Genomic DNA, 18,044 nt, shown 5'->3' with positions numbered 1-18,044 from the left:
TCTAGAGTCTCTGGAATAACTTTACACATATTTACCATGTTTTAATATAACTAAAATATATTAAGTGGCTCTTCAAGGTACTGTTTTCTCACCATCAACCTTCAGTTCCCCCCAAGTTAAAACTGACAACAGTTACAAAGAGAGAAGGTATTGATTGCAAAGGTTGTGCGAAAGGGTATATATAAAAGAAAAAAAAAGTATTCAAATGAAGAAAAGGAACACCACAGTGAAAACCATTTAACAGCTCAGAAGAAGGAAAGGGTACCAAGTCCTGGAGAACCCAATAACCTGCAGAGCCAAGCTAACCAATTCTAAACAGGTGTCCCTCCCAGTTTCCAACTTTAGCTAATATGTACTTCCCACAACTGCCAAAAGGACAACCCTAACTTCTATCCTCATCAACTGTGACCACTTCAAACTGCAAAGTATGGGAATATTAGACACATGCTTTAGAGAGGGTATTTTAACAGTTATTCGAAAGAAAGAAAATCAACTCTAATTATCTGCAAAAATATCCCAATTAATCAAGAAGCATTCATCAAGAACTTCCTTTGTGCCAGAAAATAAGGCCATGATATGTTTGTGAGAACCACTTCAAATCCTGGACCTGCCTCCTAAAAATAGTCATGTACTTGTTTTCTGATCTGAAAAATAGAGGTAAAGTCCCTTATATCTCTAAATTAATGAATGAGTTGTTATTATAATTACTCCTCTCCAGAAGTAGAGACCCATAATATCAGAATCAGAAGTACTCACTTCTACCTCTCAGACTGGCTAAGATGAGAGGAAAAGATAATGATAAATATTGGAATGGATATGGGAAAACTGGAACACTAATGCATTATTGGTGGAGTTGTGAACTGATCCAGCCATTCTGAAGAACAATTTGGAACTATGCCCTAATGGCTATAAAACTGTATATATATACCCTTTGATCCAGCAGTGTCTTTACTAGGTTTGTATTCCAAAGAGAGCATATAAGAGGGAAAAGGATCCACATTTGCAAAAATATTTGTAGCAGCTTTTTTTGTGGTGACAAGAAACTAGAATTTGAGGAGATGCCTATCAATTGGTGAATGACTGAATAAATTATGGTATATGAATGTCATAAAATACTATTGTTTTATAAGAAATGACGAGTAGGCTGATTTCAGAAAAACCTAGACATACATGAAATGATGTTAAGAGAAGTGAGCAGAATCAAGAAAACATTGTACACAGCAACAAGGTTGATGATCAACTCTGATGGACTTGTGGTTCTCAGCAATGCAGTGATTCCAACAGAGCTGGTATGGAAAATGCCATCCACATTCAGAGAAAGAACTATGGAAATTGAATGTGGATCAAATCATACTATTTTCACCTTTTTTTTTTTTTTCTGGTTGAGATTGATTTTATTGTTTTCTTGTGGTCTTTCCCTTTTGTTTTGATTTTTCTTTTCCAATATTACTTGCATGGAAATATTAAAAATTGATTTTACATTTTTATCTATGTAACATATCAGTTTGTTTGCTATCTTGGGAAGGGAGAAGTAAAGGAGAAAAAAATAATTAGAATTCAAAATCTTACAAAAACGAATGCTAGAAAACCATCTTTACTTATAATTAGAAAATTAATAGCATTAAAATAATTTAAAAAGAAAAAGAAAGCGTCTATCAATCTATTCCCTTCTGACACTAAAAACTATATGCAGGTAACCTTCAAAACCAAAACACCTGTCCATGTCCATTATGGCTATAATGTGTGTATTCTTACCATAGAAAACAGGGGCTGAAAAGCAGGGACTATCCTGACATCTGTATTGCCATTGCAAAACCTAGTAAGTGCTAAATACTTTTCATTGATTCATCCTTTTTAGGATAAAATATAAATTTTTCTGTTGTTTCTTTGGAGCCTTTCTATGTCTGGTTCCAAATAACCTTTCCAGGTTGTTACAGTCTTTGTCACTCATTTCAGTGATATTACCCTAGTCATTGTTCTTACACAAAACTTGATTCCTATCTCCCATCTATGCTTGGGTTGTTCCTCCCATATCTGGAATCCCAGTTCCCTTCAAAGTACTTACTATAGGTCTTTCTTCCAGTATGACTTTTTGTTTACTTTGTATAGACAGTTCTCACTTTGTATAAATTTCTATTATACAAATCTGACTCCCAGGGAGGATTCCACTCTAGGCCAGCCCAACTTCCTGGCAGGGGGTGGCAGTAGCAACCACTCCCATAGTCACACTCCAGGGTTCCTCAGGTCCAGGCACTGAAGCCATTCCAGTTGCTAGGGTACAGAGGCTCATGGAGGGAAGGGGGAATCTGGGGAATGGTCCCATTTACCTTAAGTAAAAACTAGCTATATTTTGTCTTACATATATGTGTATAGAGCATATAGGCACATATATGTGTTCTCATCTATAGAGAATATAAATCCTTATTTTGCTTGTTTTTGTGTCCTGATGGTTGGCACTCAGTCTGGCAAGTAGCAGATGCTTAAGTACTTTTTATTTGATGGTAAGTGGGTATCTCTAACTTTTACATCAAGGGATGTAATGTGTGAATGTATGTACCTGAGTACATATCATGTGGAAGGAAGAATCATACTACAAAACAGAACCATCCAAAACCTCCCCTAACTTGTGACTTACCACAGTTAAACCCAGGAACAAGACTCTCTACTCTCCCTTCAGAGTCCTCCTTCCCAATTTCCCTTTGGGGTTTTCAAAATCCAGAAATAGCCTGGGAAGCCTGGTATATCATACCAATTGCCAACTGCACTACAGAACAAAACTATACCACAGGAGTTCCACAGGCCTACAAGTAAAAACTAAAATTACCAAATTACAAAAGGAAAGAGAACCATCTAAAAAGGTATATCGATAAGAAGCAATCAGTTTCCATGGTAAGACAGATCTAACTACCACTGTTTTCAGTGCATCTTTAATATCCTCTGCTGGGGTTTCTAATTATAATGAAAAAAGTGATGGTACTTAAAAATGGAGACATATGATGAGAACTGGGAAAAATAAGGAAAAACCTATAGAAACAGGGTCAGGATAGTTATTAGCACTGTCTTTTAAAGAGAGTATCTCAAAAAGCAAAAAGTGAAAAATAAGGGTGCACTCAAGGGGGCAAATTCTTGCTTTTAGTCTAATACAGAGGTCAGAATTCTGGAAGACCCTCAGACATCATGTAGTATATAACTCCTTCATTTGTTGAAATCCTGAGAAGCTAAACAGCTTGCCCGAGAGCATATACAAATTAATGAAATTAATGGAAGAGCCATTAGGTTTTTGGTTCAACATAAAAGTTGAGAGCAAAGGATTTCTGCGTAGCTTGTCTGGAACAAAAGCTTCATTCTTTGCTGTCCCCTGGCCTGGAATATTCTCTCTATCCTTCATTTCTGCCACCTGAATTCCTTCAAAACTCAGTTCAAATCTTACCTCCTGCAAAAGGCCCTTCCCTGTCTTTGGCTCCACCTAATGCTTAACTATCACTTCCATTTGTCATTATTTCCATTAACCATTAGAGAGAGATTATTTCTACTTACACCTCATATATCTTGTTTTTACATAGTCATTCACAAATTATCTCTCCCCATCAGACTCCTTGAAAACATGACTGTCTTTGTCTTTGATTGTATTCCTTAACATTTGGCAGTGTGTTATTAACAGAGCAGGTACAAATGCTTCTTGACTGGCTGACTGAATATCAGCTCAACATAACTTGTGACAGTAGGTCAGTAAGTACTGTGTTGGGCACTGGGTTAAGGGCTGAGATACAAAGAAAGGCAAGAATAATTCAAAGCCTAATGGAGGTATCATGCCAATGACTGTGCATAAACAAGACACAGACAGAATAAGCTGGGCAAAAATCAATAGACAGAGTTCCTTAGCAGTAAAGAGAATTATGAAAAGCTTTTTAGAGAAGGTAGGATTTTAGTTGGAACCTCAAGGAAGTCAGAGGAGCCAGGAGACCGAGATGGAGAAAAGAGTTCCAAGCATGGGTAGAAAGCATCTTAGAAAGATGGGAAGGGGCCAGATTATGTAAGGCTTTAAAAGCCAAACAATGAATTAAGTATTTGTTCCTAAAAGTAAGGGCTTCAAAAGAATTTGGAGGTAGGGTAGAGGTAAGAGGATTAAATCTGTACCAGCAGGGTTATGAAGAAGTGCCCTCCTGAGGTGCAGAGCATTTGGGAAGGTCAGGTGGCAGTGCCAGTGATGAGAAGCTGGTAGAAACAGACTGGCTTTAGGGGGTGAGGTATAAGGTGGCAACCAGGTCACATCTAAGAGACTAGGGGGATGGGGAGAGCCTTAAGGACAATGGAAAGATTAAGATAAGAGGGAGGTTTGGGAGCTGGAGCGGAAATATCTGTGTGTGACCCTTTTACTGCTGCAGCAGCCAGTTTTTTCCAAACTGACAGGAAGGAAAGGCAGGAGAACCTGGAATGTACCTATGGAAAAGCAAAGCAACTAAACTTACCTGGTGGATCAAACCGTACCAATTTCATTTAAGGAGGAAAAAAGATGTGAGAGAGAGAGAGAGAGAGGAGAGGAAAAAAAGTTTATTTGACTAAAGCTCCCTCCCTTCATCACAGAGCAGGAAGACGCCGGCCATAGGCTGCGGGCCTTCAGCCCGCGGCTCCCTCGGGGGAGGCCTCGCTCAGCATCAGCCTGTCCTTTTTCTCCTTCTGCAAGACGTGCTCCTCCCACAGGGCCTGGTCCACCTGGTCCTCCGTGAGGACCACCGGCAGGTACTTTTCGTCAAAGAGCCGCTCATTTGCCTCGGAACGCAGCTGGTGCTCTGCCAGCGTGCGCAGGTGCGCGGGCAGGTGGCGGAACTCGTCGTCGTTGATGTCGAAGTCGCGCATCTTGGCGGTCAGCACCCACCAGCGGCCCAGGAAGCCTACGTCCAGCACGCGACTTGGGAAGTCGGCCCAGCGCGGCTGCAAGTGGCGGCAGCGCGCCTGGTAGAGACTAGCCTCGGGGTCGTAGGGGGCCTCATAGAGCACTGAGCACAGGCCCAGGTTGCGGTGCCGCAGCCGGCCCCGGCCCCGCAGCCACAGCAGGCGCTGCACATGCGCCTCCGAGCCGGGGTTGCGGGTGCCGGGCGCCAGAAGCAGCAGGGTCCCGGATGCGTCCAGCAGCGCTTCCTCAAAGGACGCTTCCTCCGGGGTCTGGAGGGCGCAGGCAGCCGCGCCACCCAGCAGCCCCGCGTACAGCGCCGCCCGCACGGGCCGCTCCCGCGCCGCCGCTGCGGCGTCTGTGCACGCCTCAGCGTAGTCGTGCAGTAGCCCGCGGACCCAGATGCCTGCGGATAAGAGATAGCATGAGCGCCAGGGTTCGTCCTTCAGCCTCGGACCCCCCGAGCCCGGCCGCTACTCACCTAGCCGCTCCCATATACCCCGCTTGGCTACGGCCCCGGTGGAGGCCGCTCCCTCTCCTCCTCCAACGGCGGCGGCGGTGGCGGCGCCACTAGAGTAGACTCTCCTCCACAGCCCGGCGGTCCCCATCATCTTCCTGCTTCGTATTATCCCGACGGCCCGGAAGGAAACATTCTCCTCACCCTCACACTGTAGCGTCGCTTCTTTTGAGCAAAGGTGCTGCCGGAAATGATTCCCCACCGGAAGGGAATAAGTGGAACGCTAACCTCAATATGGGTATGGCAAAAGGGGACAAGCGTGTTAGCGTCTCGCCACTGGACTATACCATCTGGACGCCCACAAGCGGCGCCACCATGCGGAGGAGGACGGGCAGGCCAAGGGGTAAGCCAGTTCTCCCCTCCTTCGGATTAAGTGAGTCCGACCCGGATCTAGGTGGCGCAGGCGCAGAGGCGGCGTTCCACGCAGCTGGTCAACAGCTGGAAGGGTGGACCGAGTGAGCCGGCTCCTGCAGCTTTAGCCCCGGGAAGGAAGGTTTCCTCTGCCTGACCCCACGCCTGTCTCCGCAGGGCCGGAGATGTGGTGAGAGCGCTAGCCATGGCTGCGCCCCAAGAACTCACCTTTCACGGTGAGTGAAGAAACTCTAATCCCTCCCCACGAGTACTGGGGCCCCGGGGCCCCCCTCTCCAGCTCCCATACTCGGGACTCCGACTTCTCTACCTGAACCTCCCCAGAAACTCCAGAGCCCGGTATCTCCCCGTCCTCCTACCTCCCCCAAGGACCTTTTCACTTTGATCAATTCCCAGAGCCCATGACTCTCCAAACTCCCTCTTGGGACCCAAACTTCCTGTACTATTATTATAATAATTAACCTATATCCAGAACCTCGTCTATGTCAGCTCCCTTGCGAAGCGCTTTAAAATGTTCCATTTGATTCACACAACCGTGGGAGGTAGGTGTTAATACCCCTATTTTACAGATGAGGAAACTGAGGCAGAGATTATAAGTGACATGCCCAGGGTGACAGAGCTAGTGTCTGAGGCTGAATTTGAACTCAGGTCTTCCTGACTCGAGTCTCAGCGCTTCATCCACTTTGCCAGCTAGACGATGCTCATGTTCTGCATGGACCTTCCCCCCCAGCGCTGTCTGACAGGCTTCCCTTTAATCCCCCCAACTCCACTGGTTGCTGGGCCTGAATACAGGGGAGAGGGAGACAAACTGACAATCCAAAGGGAAGGGATTAATGGATGGCTGGGGCAGGGAGTGGGGGGGGGTGGTGGTGGTGGTGGTGGTTTACTAATACCCGGCTCTTGAGTTTGGAGGGGGGGGGGCGGCTGGTCACATCTACAGAATTTGAAGCGGCTACTGACCAGCTGGCTGAGACACCTGGGGCTGCTGCCATCTCCAGCCTGGAGGAATTGCAGGGCCATGTGAGCCTAGCTGTGGACAAGGAGGACCAAGAAGATGGTGAATTAGAAGAGAATGATCAGACTCAGGTGAGCTTGGACCCTTCAAACTCCCTCTTACCCTGTTGGGAGTCTACAGGGAACAAACATGCCTTGGACCATTTCTCTTACAGTTGCTTGGGGGTGAGAAACAATCTCCAAAGTTCTGGACCTTCAGCTACCACCAGTCTTTCTTTGATGTAGATACATATCAGGTGAGGGTCCAGGCTAATTTTGACTTAAGATGGGAAGCTGTAAGCCCCCCACTTATAGGCCTTAGTTTTGGCTAAGCCTCTTGGCATTTCTGCACTTGCCTTAAGGGGCCAGCACCTCCCAGCACCTTTTCTTGATCCACAAAGTTGAAAATGAGCTTTCCTTCCTACTTCCTCCCCTTCCCCATTTTCTTTTTCTTGATGTTATCATGATATACAAATAGTATATCTAGATCCCCTCTGGTGAAACTCCTTAAAGGCAGGGAGTTTAGTGTGTGATTAATTTCAGTGGTTGAGTGCTCCCCTTTCCATCCTAGGTGCTGGAAAGGATTAAAAGTTCACTGTTGCCAGCACCTAGGCAGAACTTTGTGAAACACTGTCTTCGGCATCATCCAGACCTATATGGTAAGGCTAGGTTTTTATTTCGCTAGCTGAGTCCGAGAGAAAATTGGGAACAGGGTGGAGTTCTGTAGGGCAAGAGGGCAATGTAATTCTCGGGGATCTGATCAACATTTTGCACTTTCTTTCCACTCCTTCTCTAGGGCCTTTCTGGATATGTGCTACTTTGGCCTTCACATTGGCTGTGAGTAGCAACCTGTCCACCCTGCTACAGAGCTGGAGTCAGTCTTCCTTTTCTTATAGCCCCCAGTTTCATAAAGGTGAGCAATCCTTGAGGATTCCTATCAAGGTGGGAGCAGACTCTGGGCCTGTCCTGCACACACGGAGAAGAATGGGCTGTGCAGGACACTAAAGAGCTTCTTGGCCTTAGGCAACTAAGGTTTGTGCTTTCTCTCCCAGTTACTGTTGCAGGGGTCACCATTTACTGCTATGCGTGGCTGGTACCAGCAGCACTATGGGGCTTCCTGCAGTGGCGCAAGGGGGTCAGAGACCGTGTTGGCTGCTATACCTTTCTGGAGACTGTGTGTGTTTATGGATATTCCCTCTTCATCTACATCCCCACTGTGGTGAGGAAAGCTTGGGGGCTAGGTTGGGCTGGGGTAGTGAGTACTGACAGAAATCCTGCAGCCTCCCCCTCTATCTCTCAGGTCTTATGGCTCATCCCCATCTCAGGCCTTCAGTGGTTTTTTGGGGTCTTGGCTGTGTCCCTTTCGGGGGCTGTGCTCTTGCTCACCTTCTGGCCTCTTGTCCGTTCAGACACCAAGGTGGTATCGGCAGTGCTGCTTACAGTCATGGTTGCCCTCCATGCCCTCCTGGCCATCGGCTGCAAGGTAGTATCAGCTGTCCAAGGTATAGAGGAATGGGCAAGCTGGGATGGCCTGTAGCCTCGACACTGACTCAAGACTTCTCGCTTTAGATATATTTTTTCCAGTCCCTGCCTTCAAGGTCCGTTCCTGTGACCCAAGCCCCACTGCGCCAGGCCACAGCACCTGGCTCCTCCAGGACTTCTGCAGCCTCCTAAAGGAACAGAGGTAAGCAGAATAGCGGGGGTCTGAAGAGAGAAGTATCCCCCAAAGCCACCCCTCCCCAGGGGAGGGACGGCAAGCTTCACAGGTGGCTTTCCTTGAGAGGTTGGTTTCATACCCCATTTAATAGGGAATCTTTGCTCAAAGAGCAAAAGGTTTGTAGAAACATAATTTGGGATCCTTTCACTTAGTTTCTACTTTTTTTTTTTTCTTAAGCACCTGGGGGAAGCTGACAGACCAAGTACCATTAGTCATCCAGGGGGAGAAAGAAACCACCAGAACAGGGTCCCCCTGCCAAGTGGTCATCAGGTGATCTCCACTGATGGAAGGAACCATCCGGTGCTGAGTCATTGTGTCCATTCTGCTGGTTTGAAGACATTTCTTACAAATCAAAAAGTTTATTTTTTATGCAAAGGTGATTTAAAGAGACTATATAAACATGGAACTTCTCCTCACCTGTATACGAGGTTTCTAGTCCTTCAGAGGGCCTACTGGAATTATGGGCATACTGGGCACCTCCATTTGTGAGAAACCAGTGGACAGAAAAGCTACTAGGGTAAAATTGATTTATTCTCTTACATACTGAAATGGGGCAAGGGAGGGAGCAGTCAGTGAGTTTGTAGGCCCTCCTGCTTCAGGGGGCCCCATTCTGTCCTATTAGTGGGGGCTAAGAGCCTGGGCAGGCTAGAGTTGAAGAAAACTGCCTGTGATACAATACTTGTTTCTGTTTTTATTTCCCAAGAAGGAATCCCTGCAAGGTCCCTTCCCAGGCACCCATGGGAGGGACAAAAATGACACACTTTTAGGGTTGGAGGCTATGCTAAGATACAGGGAATACACAGGCCTAATGGGAACTACAAAGAAAAACAGGGTCTTTCATAAGAAATCTAGATTCTGTTTCTGCCAGTACTGACTAATCCACCCCCACCCCCCCACCCCTAACCCAGAATGGGTAGTACTGGCCAAAGCCTCAGTCCCCTCCTGTTCTCTTAGGGAGGGAGAGAATAGAGAGGGAGGGAAAAACAATTGTCTAAGGTCTTCTGGGGTCACAGGTGACAGGAGAGCAGCAAGATGTGATGGTTCACTCAGCTGGGAGGGGAGAAGGAAAAGGCTGCTTCTGACAGCCACGGGCTGGTGTGTACATTCAAGTGTGAGGTGAACCCTTTGGTGCTGGGGTCACAGACTTCCCCAGAGAAGCAAGGCTACCTGGGCCTGGGGCCACAGCTTGCCCAATCGAGTGCAGAGGCCTCTGTCGGACTGGGCACATTGCTAGCCAGCCATGCCAGAAGCAGGGGCTTTCTTGCTACCCCTGGCCCTTATCCCCCACCCCTTTCCCCATGATCTTCGGAGTCCATCAGCAGGGGCAGCTGGCTCATGCTTGGGCCAGGCCAGCCTGGCCTCTGGAGTCTGTGGATTGACACTGGTTATTTTTGTAAAAAAATAAAATTAAAAAAAGCAGCATGTCACACGCTGATCCTGTCCAAGGACCCAGAGATGCAGGAGGAACCCCACCTGCTACCCCCCTACAGCCCCACCTTTGCCCTCCCCCTCATCCAAAGGGGGGGAGCTGCCTGGGGAGACACTGTAAGGCTAGAGGGGCAGTTTTACTAGTCCCTGCAGCTGGTCACATGGTTGATCTCTGACTAAAGGGAAAAAGGCAAAGGTGATGAGACTTCTGGGGCTATGCCTCCCCCCAACCCTCAACACTCAGCACAGCCCCCCACAGGCCACTGGTCTGTGCCCCAAAGTCTGGCTCCCCACATACAGCTGTTAGGAAGATGCCAAACCAAGGGTTGATGGGGTAGGAGGGAGCAATGGCTCCGACTACATGATCTCTTGTAAAATTTGTAAAATACAGCGACGCTCGCTCGCCTGCTCACTCGGGGCCTCAGCCAGGGCCAAGACGCAGAGGTGTCAATATTTCATAAAAAAAGTGTACAAGTCCCCATGTCAAAGAAGGAGCTGACTGGGTGTTTGTTTCTATGGTACAAGGGTAAAAACTGCCCTATTAGGGCAGGGGTTAGGGAGAGGGCACAGTCCACCAAAGTGGGAGGAAGGGGAAATCTTCATTTGGTTTCCTGGTGTGGTCAGTTCAGATCAGAGGTGGACTTTTAGCTCCCATAATGCATTGTGTTGGTGGTGATGGACATAGGGGAGGCCATGGAGATGGCAGGGCCCCCCATGGTGAACTGGCTGTTGACTGGGTAGTGAGTGCTGGAGCCACCTCCACTCTGGCCACTGGAGGAGCCTGGAGAAGAGGGAAGACAAGACCTAGGTCATTCAAGGCCAGCGGGGTGCCCTCCACAGCTGCCCTCCTCCCCTGCCCCTGGAGGCTGACCTCTCTCCCTGGCCTAGGTTTGGAGGCCATGTGGCTCAGAAACCCAGGAGGGGAAGGGCTACAGGGCTTATCCCTGAGGCACTTCTCCATAACAGAACCCACCCCGACTTCGGAGCTTGGTGACACCCTCCCCACCCCCCAACCAGAGAGCAAAGGTTAAGGCTAGGGAAGAGAGAAGCAGAGGGAGAGGATGGGCTCAGGGGTCTGCCCAAGAAGACAAGAGCTCAAGCATCAGCCAGTCGAGGCCCTGGGGGTGGGAGGGGAGGCGGGGCACACACACACTCCCTGCCTGCCTGGGCACTGCCACATTACCTTGGACAATCCCTGTGCTCATAATGGAGCCCATCCGGGAGTGGGTGTGATTGACAATCCCAGTGTTGGCTGCGCAGGGAGAGGGAAGGAAAGGGAGAGGCCGTCAGCACCTTGGCTGGGGGCTCTGGTCAGGGCTGTCTCAGCCACCCCTAGGCATGGGACCTCATTCCTGGCCTGAGAAAGTACCCCAAGGTGCCCAGCAGGGGGCCTAGGACCGAGTAGGGGCTCCGAGGGAACTGAGGGCTCCAAGCTGACAAAGGCTGGGCTGATCTTGGGAGTCACACACACAAGGATACACACTCAAAGATAACCTTCCTCACACTGCTCAGCGGCCTCTGGGGAGGGGAGTACAGAGAGATGGGCACAACACAGGAGACAGCAGAGCAAGAGAGCTGTAGACACCAGTGGGAAGGGCCCACGGAGGAAGGAGAGGCTGGCGACAGGCCCCACGTCCCATCCATTGCTTGGCAGGTGTCACTGGCTCCTTCCCAGAGAAAACGCCTGGTCCACCCTGCTTTTCTGACTGAGGCACCACCCCAAGGTGTGATCCACATGTCCCCCCTGGCCAAATCCTCAGTCTCAGGGAGATCCCCACCCCCAAGAGGGACACGCACCTAAAGGGATAAGATTGTTGTGGCTGACACTGGCTCCACCAGTGATAACACTGCTCAGGTCGTAGGCCGTTGGCATCCCTGCAGAGAAGAGGAGAGAATGTGTCTGTCTGGGAGAGGCCGTCATAATAGCTTTTCCTAGGGCATCTGGCCCAAAGGCTAAGAACTCCCAGGAAGTCTGGTTCTTATTAACCCTGAAAAAGGCTCTTGGGAGCCTATCCCTGCCTCCTCACCCACATCTATTGTCTGTCTCTCTATCTCCCTCCCCTCCCTCCCTCCTTTCTCACTCTCTCTCTCAGCACAGGCACAGGTGTGTATTCTTTAAAAATGGTATGAACCCCTTGAGAGGAGCTTTCCAGCTCAGTAAAGGACTGGAGCTGGAGACAGGAGGAAATGGGAAAGCTTTACCAGCCACGGCCATCCCGCTGCTCAGATTGTAGGCGCCACCTGTGTTCCACATGTTCTCAGACGGAGATGTGTAGTGAGACCCAGGTGGAGGAGATGGTGTCGTACCTGTATATCTGGCAGAAAAACGAACAGTTACACAAGCTCTTTCTTGGGGCTCTGAACAGTTGAGGAGGTCAGCAGAACAGACCAGGTAGCTGTCTCCCTAACTACCAGGTGGCTCACAGGTGTGTCCCGAGAAGGGACTGGGTGTTGCATAAAAGTGAGGGATAAAAAATTAGTAAGATCAGGGACTAAGGCTCTATGCCTCTGCAAATGGGAATAGGAAGACGTTAACTGGGGCTAGGAGGATAATCAGGATGAAATCTCTGAAGAGGACTGATTGAAGGAATTAATAACATTTAGCTTAGAGGTTAATGTATAGAAGGTAAGACAAACAAGTTATAGAGGCAATGTGAACTCGGCAAAAGAGCAACTTGTGAATAGTTTGAGCTCTCTGACAAGCAGGCAGGATGCTTGTGGGAAGGAGTGACTGTGAACCCTTCTTGGTTCCAGGTCCTCAAGCAGAGGCCAGATGACCACCAATTGGGAATGCTAGGGAGGGAGGAATAACAGCTCCAGTGCAAGTACACCAAGATGGCTTCTTGGGACCCTCCTGGCTCAGAGATCTGATGAGGTTCTTTGCATTCACAGCCAAGTGGTCTCTACACAGACCTACCTAAAGAAAGGATTTTTCAGGTCCAGGAGGTTGCTGGATTTGGAACCCGTCTGATCCACCTGGGCCACAATACTGATGTCGTAGCTCTGTCTGCAAAGAGAAGGGACAGCAGGTCCAGAGGCTCAGTCATGGCTTCTTAAAACTAGGAAGCTTAAGGCCAAATTACTCTTCCTTCTGGCCATCTCCCAGGATACCACAATTTATAGCATGCAGGGTTTCTAGAGAAGGAAAATCTGTACATGTCACATTCTAGAATTCCTCCCAGGCATTTAAAGAATCTTTCTTCCAGGGATCGTGAATCTACACAGAGGCCATGATCTAGGGGAGCAGAGGGATAGCTGAGGGGGTAAGTGGGTGCTGGAAGTAGTAAAGCCTCAGGTGAGTCCCCCTAGGCAAGCCAATCCTTTGACAAATCTGCCCTAATGAAAATATAAAAGCCCTAGAAAGCCCAGGGTTAATAGCACTTGGGCAGCCTTTTCCCTTTGGGAAGGCAATGATTTTCTAAATGACTCTCTTCCTTTCTATCCAAAGCTGCTGGACAGCAGGACAAGTTTGAGAATAGGCTTTGGCTGGTCCAGAGGAAAGCAGGTTAAACCAAAGATGTTAAACTGTTTTATTATTAGGAGACCCACAATTCACCAACACATGGAAGAAATGATGCCAATAATAATTTATTGGCCTCATTAAAAAATAATAGTTAGCATTTCTTATAGCACTTTAAAGGTAGCAAAGAACTTTACATATGTTATCCCACTGGATCCTCCTGCCCATAAGCTAAATTCTATTATTACTCCCATTTCATATGAAAAAACTTTAGCCAAGAGGAGCAAAAGTAACTGTCCCAGGGACACTTAACTCCAGAAGGCCCGAGGCATTATTCAGACTTGAGGTTTCCTGACCCCAAGGCCAGGGCTCTCGCTACTGTGCCACCTCTTTCTCCAACTATCAGCTATCCCTGAGACAGTTAGGGGAAAACCAGGATTTTCCCAGAGCTGCTCTTTCTGAGACCCAGGCAGGGCTCATTTAGCCTAGCTTCCTCCCAGCGTCAGCAATCCCTGAGAGTGCTGTGAGGAAGGCCAATAGCATATTTCACTCTGGATTGCAGATGGGAATGGAAGGTGTGAACTGGCCTTGGTGCCAGGGATTAAGACTCCCCATCACTTGGTTTAGAGATTGGAGAGGATTAACTGCTTAGGGACAAGATACTGGCAAGGAAGACTGTGCTCTTTGAGGAGGAGATGAAAAAGCTGGGAGTTCTTGGTCTAGATGAGAAGCTCCATGGGGATATGTGCCACAGACCACACATGGGACATCTGAAATTAGGGATGCCAATGAGAAAGGCATCATGTGTGACTGACTGCTATGGCTTGGGAAACATTTCTCACTTCTTCAAATGGCCTCCAGAGCAGATTCCCCTCCTCTCCCACAGGGCCTACCTCTTGTTTGCGATGAGCAGACATGTCCCTGAGAGCGTGTCCCCGGCCTTTGCAAAGAGCGGCGACTGAAACAAACACCGAACTTGGTACCAGTGAGTCAGAGGCTCCGTGGGTGCTGTGGACAGCCACACTGTCATTCTGTTGGTGAGAGGGAGAGAGGGGATGCTGAGGGCGGTGGGTACCACTCATTCCCCCAGATCCTGCACACTATGTGCCTAAAGACTGAGGGATCATTAGCACTTGTAAAACTGGAAAATCAGCCTATGAACTTGAATAGAAAACAAATAAAACAAACCTGCATCTTTATATTTTCACTAATCACTAATTTACTATTTCTTTCAATGATGAAATTTTCAAAACATAATTCTGACTGATGGGTTATTACATGAGACTGCCAAATGGGCCATGTCACACAAAAGGTTAAGAGCCAGGGATAAGAAGGCCCAACAGCTAAGGCAGCCCCTGACTCTCAGAGCGCCAGCCACCGCCCCTCTCTGAAAGCGCTGCTTCATCTCTCCAGAAGCTGAGTCACCATTGTGTTTTGGCAAAGACAAGCTAGGAATATGGCCAAGAGGGCCTGCGGGAACAGATGGTGAAAGGGCATCTCTAATAGCCGAGAGCCTCCCGGTCAGCCAGTAGGCTCAGGAACGGAGGAGTCTGGGCTGGAATGAAATGCTCAGATGAACTTCCGAGGGTTCTAGGGGAGCAGAGGAACGGCTGAGGGGTAAGTGGGTGCTGGAAGTAGTAAAGCCTCAGGTGAGTCCCCCTAGGCAAGCCAATCCTCTGACAAATCTGCCCTAATGAAAATATAAAAGCCCTAGAAATCCCAGGTTAACAGCACTTGGGCAGCTTTTTCCCTTTGGGAAGGCTCGAGTGGGGAAGGGAATGATTTTCTACTATCAGACACCAGGCTGAGGAAGATGGAGAGAAATCTCTCAGCCTGAGACACAGTACTGACTGGAAGAAGAACACAAAAGGAGCTGTCAGGCATCCTTCTAGTTGTCTTAGCCCCAGATATCTGAGCACACACAATCACACAAATGGGAGCACACACACCCAACAAGCAGCTATAGGCTCCAGGCACTAGGAAATTACTAAAGAGAACTCCACATAGGAGAACAAAAAGGCAGAAGGCAGGTCAGGGAACTGAGAAGTCTTGGTTTTCCCTTAAGAGTCCCCCCAACTATTTCCCCTGGGACTACAATCAGTCTATGGTTTATCTGAGGTTCAGGGGTGGCCAAAATGGGGGCAAAGGCACCCCAATTATGTATATACACAGAGACAAGATAACTGAAGGTGGACATGCAAGGGAACTCAGCAAACAGCAGGAAATTGGAACTGGCACCTGTTCTACAAACCCCATACTCCCTTGGGAGGTCCCAAGTCTTTGTACATTTCCCCCATCACTTACATTGAACCAATGAAGGCTACATCAAACCAGAAAGCCAAACCATGGACAAGCCCTGAGTGCAGCATGTGGAACTTGAATGGGATTTCTATCCTGGAAAGCAGAGTAAAATAAAGTTGTTAATACAGAGGCAAGGCCAAGACCTCCACGTGATGGTTACAGGGTAGAGGGATGGACAAGGCAGCCTTGGCAGCAGCGAAGGAGGTTCGTGTGGCCCTCAGAGGATGGCTTAGGCTAACTAGCACCATCCCCTTTAACCAAATGTGCAGTCCTAATGATGCTTAACCCAGTAAAGTGAAGAGCTACAAGTCCAGAATGCTGCACCTGTTTCACAATTTTCCTCCAGCCCCAATTTTCCCCATGTCTCTGGAGATAGCAAAGAGAAGAAGCCAGGAGAAGATTAAAGTATTAGACAAATTCTGAAAGGAGATTCATTTTAGGCTAAAATAGTGCCTAAATCTATTGAGTAACTGTTGATAGGAATTATAAGACAGCTCCAGTAGCAGTATGAGAAGAGGACCCACCCTCTCCTGCTTTTGCAAGAGGTTGGAACAATGCTTTTCAAAGAAACCTGGTGTGGATAAAAGGTCTCAGGAGGACATACAAGGTCCCATCTGTTCTGCACAGGAACCGCATGGATTTCCAGCCTTGTGACTCTAACTCACATATACTCTCTCCAGCCCACAATCCAAAGGAGGCCAAAAGGAAATATTACCTGTGCAAATCGCCTTCTTTGGCTTCTAAGAAATTCACTGTATACTTTACAGACTTAGCCATTAAAATCCTGATATCAAATGTGTCCTAGGAGAAAGAGAGAGCTTAGTTAACTGGGTTCTGGAAGACAAAAGAGAAGGCAGGATTAGGCTACTTAATGGAAGCACTGAAAGCCCAGCCATGCAAGTGTGACCATAAAGTGGAGTCTTGGTACCATGAGTCGCCATGAAAAATTCAGTCTGACAAGCCTTGATGAGAATCATGGCTACAGCAGGAAACCAATGAGCAAAGCTTCCATGCAGACCCCCCCCCCCCACTCCGTCCCCCAGCGCCCTAAAGGCTAGAGGAGTGCCAGGACACTCACCACAACGGGCTGTCTGAAATACTCATCTACTGCCGCTCCTCTAAGTGCCGACAAGTCAACTCCATGAAAAGACGGCTGATACCTAAAGAAAGAGGAAAGAAGCCCACCCCCACCAAGGAGGAGCTGACCAACCTGTGTCCTGTGAGGACTTGGCCTGCCCTGTAGAAGTCACACTTCCAAAGACTAAGTTTTTAACTGATCAGAGGATGGAATAATTTGAAAAGTGTTTGTCACATATACAAGAAAGAAGACATTATTGTAGGCATCAAACTAGTCAGGGGTCAATCCCAAGGATAATATTTTTTAGCTGGCGACCTGGGGCAGAGCTTTTCCTGAGAGAAATAAAGAAGGCAGGCAGGATAGAAATAAATGGGAATGGGAGGAATGAGATGGAAAAAGGAGAGCTGCTCTTTGCCAGCCTATACTAGCAGACGATAAAAACCTTCATTAGAGGTACAGTATTAAGGCACAAAGGCCCTTAGAGGTCACCTAGTCCAACCCATCCACAGGGCCCAAGAGTACAAAAATAAATAGTACCCTAGAAAGCAAGGCCAGCTTTGCCTGGGGAACAGAAAACCACCATGTCTGAGAATCCCCAAAGCTTGTGTATAAGCTAGGCTAGACATTCTTGCATGCAGGCAGTTATCAAGCTCTGACCATGGCCTCAGGGAGCCACCAGGGCAAAGCTCACAGAGAAGGGAAAGAACTCACCAGAAATTGGCCTTGGTAAACTGTTCCATGTAGAGCTGCTCATCTGTGAATGGGGCGAGATGAACATCCCCAATGGTTGGAAACATATTTCCTGGGCATAGAATGTGGGGGGAGGAGGGGAGGAAGAAATGAGAGAGAGCAAAGTCTAACATTAGGAATATTAAGGCCATTAACTCCAGAAAGGTTCTTGATAACTACCTAGGGAATGAAAGAACCTCAGGGTTTGCATTCCTTGGGTCAGAGCAAAGGAATCTTGATGGACAGTGTCAGCTGGACTTCCCTAAGCAGCATAGTCAGAAGCAGAACCTCAATCATTGTGGCCAGTATGAGAAAACAAATTGCCCAAAATAGACAGTACCTAAACAAGGGGGAGGAAGTGACTGGAAGCACTATCAGTTATATGAGATGCACAGAAAACAGTAGATAAAGACTAATAAAATTTTAGAATAAACACCCTTCCAGGAGAAGGGAACTAAATTTACCATTATATGCAGATGTTAGAGATGGCTTTCCATCTAGAGGGAAATCTGCCTTAAGAGAAAGGACTCTTTTTTCCTAGGAGGCAGTACCAAGGAAAAG

General features: G+C 47.9%; 3 protein-coding genes across 6 annotated transcripts in view; 1 reads left to right on the top strand and 2 right to left on the bottom strand.

Moving 5' to 3' along the window:
* Positions 1-4,533: 4,533 nt before the first annotated feature.
* On the bottom strand, positions 4,534-5,613 carry TIMM29 (translocase of inner mitochondrial membrane 29). Its single transcript, XM_051971544.1, has 2 exons — positions 5,373-5,613; positions 4,534-5,297 (listed from the first exon to the last, which is right to left on the bottom strand). Exons 1-2 carry the CDS (start codon positions 5,500-5,502, stop codon positions 4,618-4,620), a joined length of 810 nt encoding a protein of 269 aa, XP_051827504.1. The 5' UTR covers positions 5,503-5,613; the 3' UTR covers positions 4,534-4,617.
* A 39-nt stretch (positions 5,614-5,652) lies between these two features.
* On the top strand, positions 5,653-8,909 carry YIPF2 (Yip1 domain family member 2). Of its 3 annotated transcripts, XM_051971543.1 has the most exons (10): positions 5,653-5,751; positions 5,937-5,995; positions 6,718-6,863; positions 6,947-7,027; positions 7,342-7,429; positions 7,567-7,683; positions 7,823-7,989; positions 8,071-8,253; positions 8,340-8,454; positions 8,665-8,909. In XM_051971543.1, the coding sequence occupies exons 2-9, from the start codon at positions 5,965-5,967 to the stop codon at positions 8,442-8,444; spliced, it is 918 nt and encodes a 305-aa protein (XP_051827503.1). In that variant the 5' UTR covers positions 5,653-5,751; positions 5,937-5,964; the 3' UTR covers positions 8,445-8,454; positions 8,665-8,909. The 3 variants fall into 3 exon arrangements, 2 of the variants coding, with proteins under 2 accessions (XP_051827503.1, XP_051827502.1); XR_007949524.1 differs by lacking the exon at positions 5,653-5,751 and having other exon boundaries at positions 5,901-6,863; positions 8,180-8,253; XM_051971542.1 differs by lacking the exon at positions 5,653-5,751 and having other exon boundaries at positions 5,911-6,863.
* A 249-nt stretch (positions 8,910-9,158) lies between these two features.
* Positions 9,159-18,044, bottom strand: part of CARM1 (coactivator associated arginine methyltransferase 1) — a 49,912-nt gene continuing 41,026 nt past the window's right edge. Inside the window, exons 7-16 of one of the 2 annotated variants that reach the window (XM_051971539.1) lie at positions 17,466-17,556; positions 16,755-16,836; positions 16,392-16,477; positions 15,680-15,769; positions 14,269-14,406; positions 12,833-12,922; positions 12,118-12,230; positions 11,713-11,790; positions 11,099-11,167; positions 9,159-10,696 (exon numbers count right to left, since the gene is read on the bottom strand). In XM_051971539.1, the coding sequence (XP_051827499.1) occupies positions 10,560-10,696; positions 11,099-11,167; positions 11,713-11,790; positions 12,118-12,230; positions 12,833-12,922; positions 14,269-14,406; positions 15,680-15,769; positions 16,392-16,477; positions 16,755-16,836; positions 17,466-17,556 (974 nt within the window). In that variant the 3' untranslated portion in view covers positions 9,159-10,559. The remainder of the gene's footprint in view (positions 10,697-11,098; positions 11,168-11,712; positions 11,791-12,117; positions 12,231-12,832; positions 12,923-14,268; positions 14,407-15,679; positions 15,770-16,391; positions 16,478-16,754; positions 16,837-17,465; positions 17,557-18,044) is intronic. The other variant, XM_051971540.1, reaches the window with a different exon arrangement.

The sequence above is a fragment of the Antechinus flavipes genome, chromosome 1 (genome assembly GCF_016432865.1).
Source record: "Antechinus flavipes isolate AdamAnt ecotype Samford, QLD, Australia chromosome 1, AdamAnt_v2, whole genome shotgun sequence".
NCBI classification, from domain to species: Eukaryota; Metazoa; Chordata; class Mammalia; order Dasyuromorphia; family Dasyuridae; genus Antechinus; species Antechinus flavipes.
Note: the sequence above shows the minus strand (reverse complement) of the source record. Positions and strands in the feature narration are given on the sequence as shown.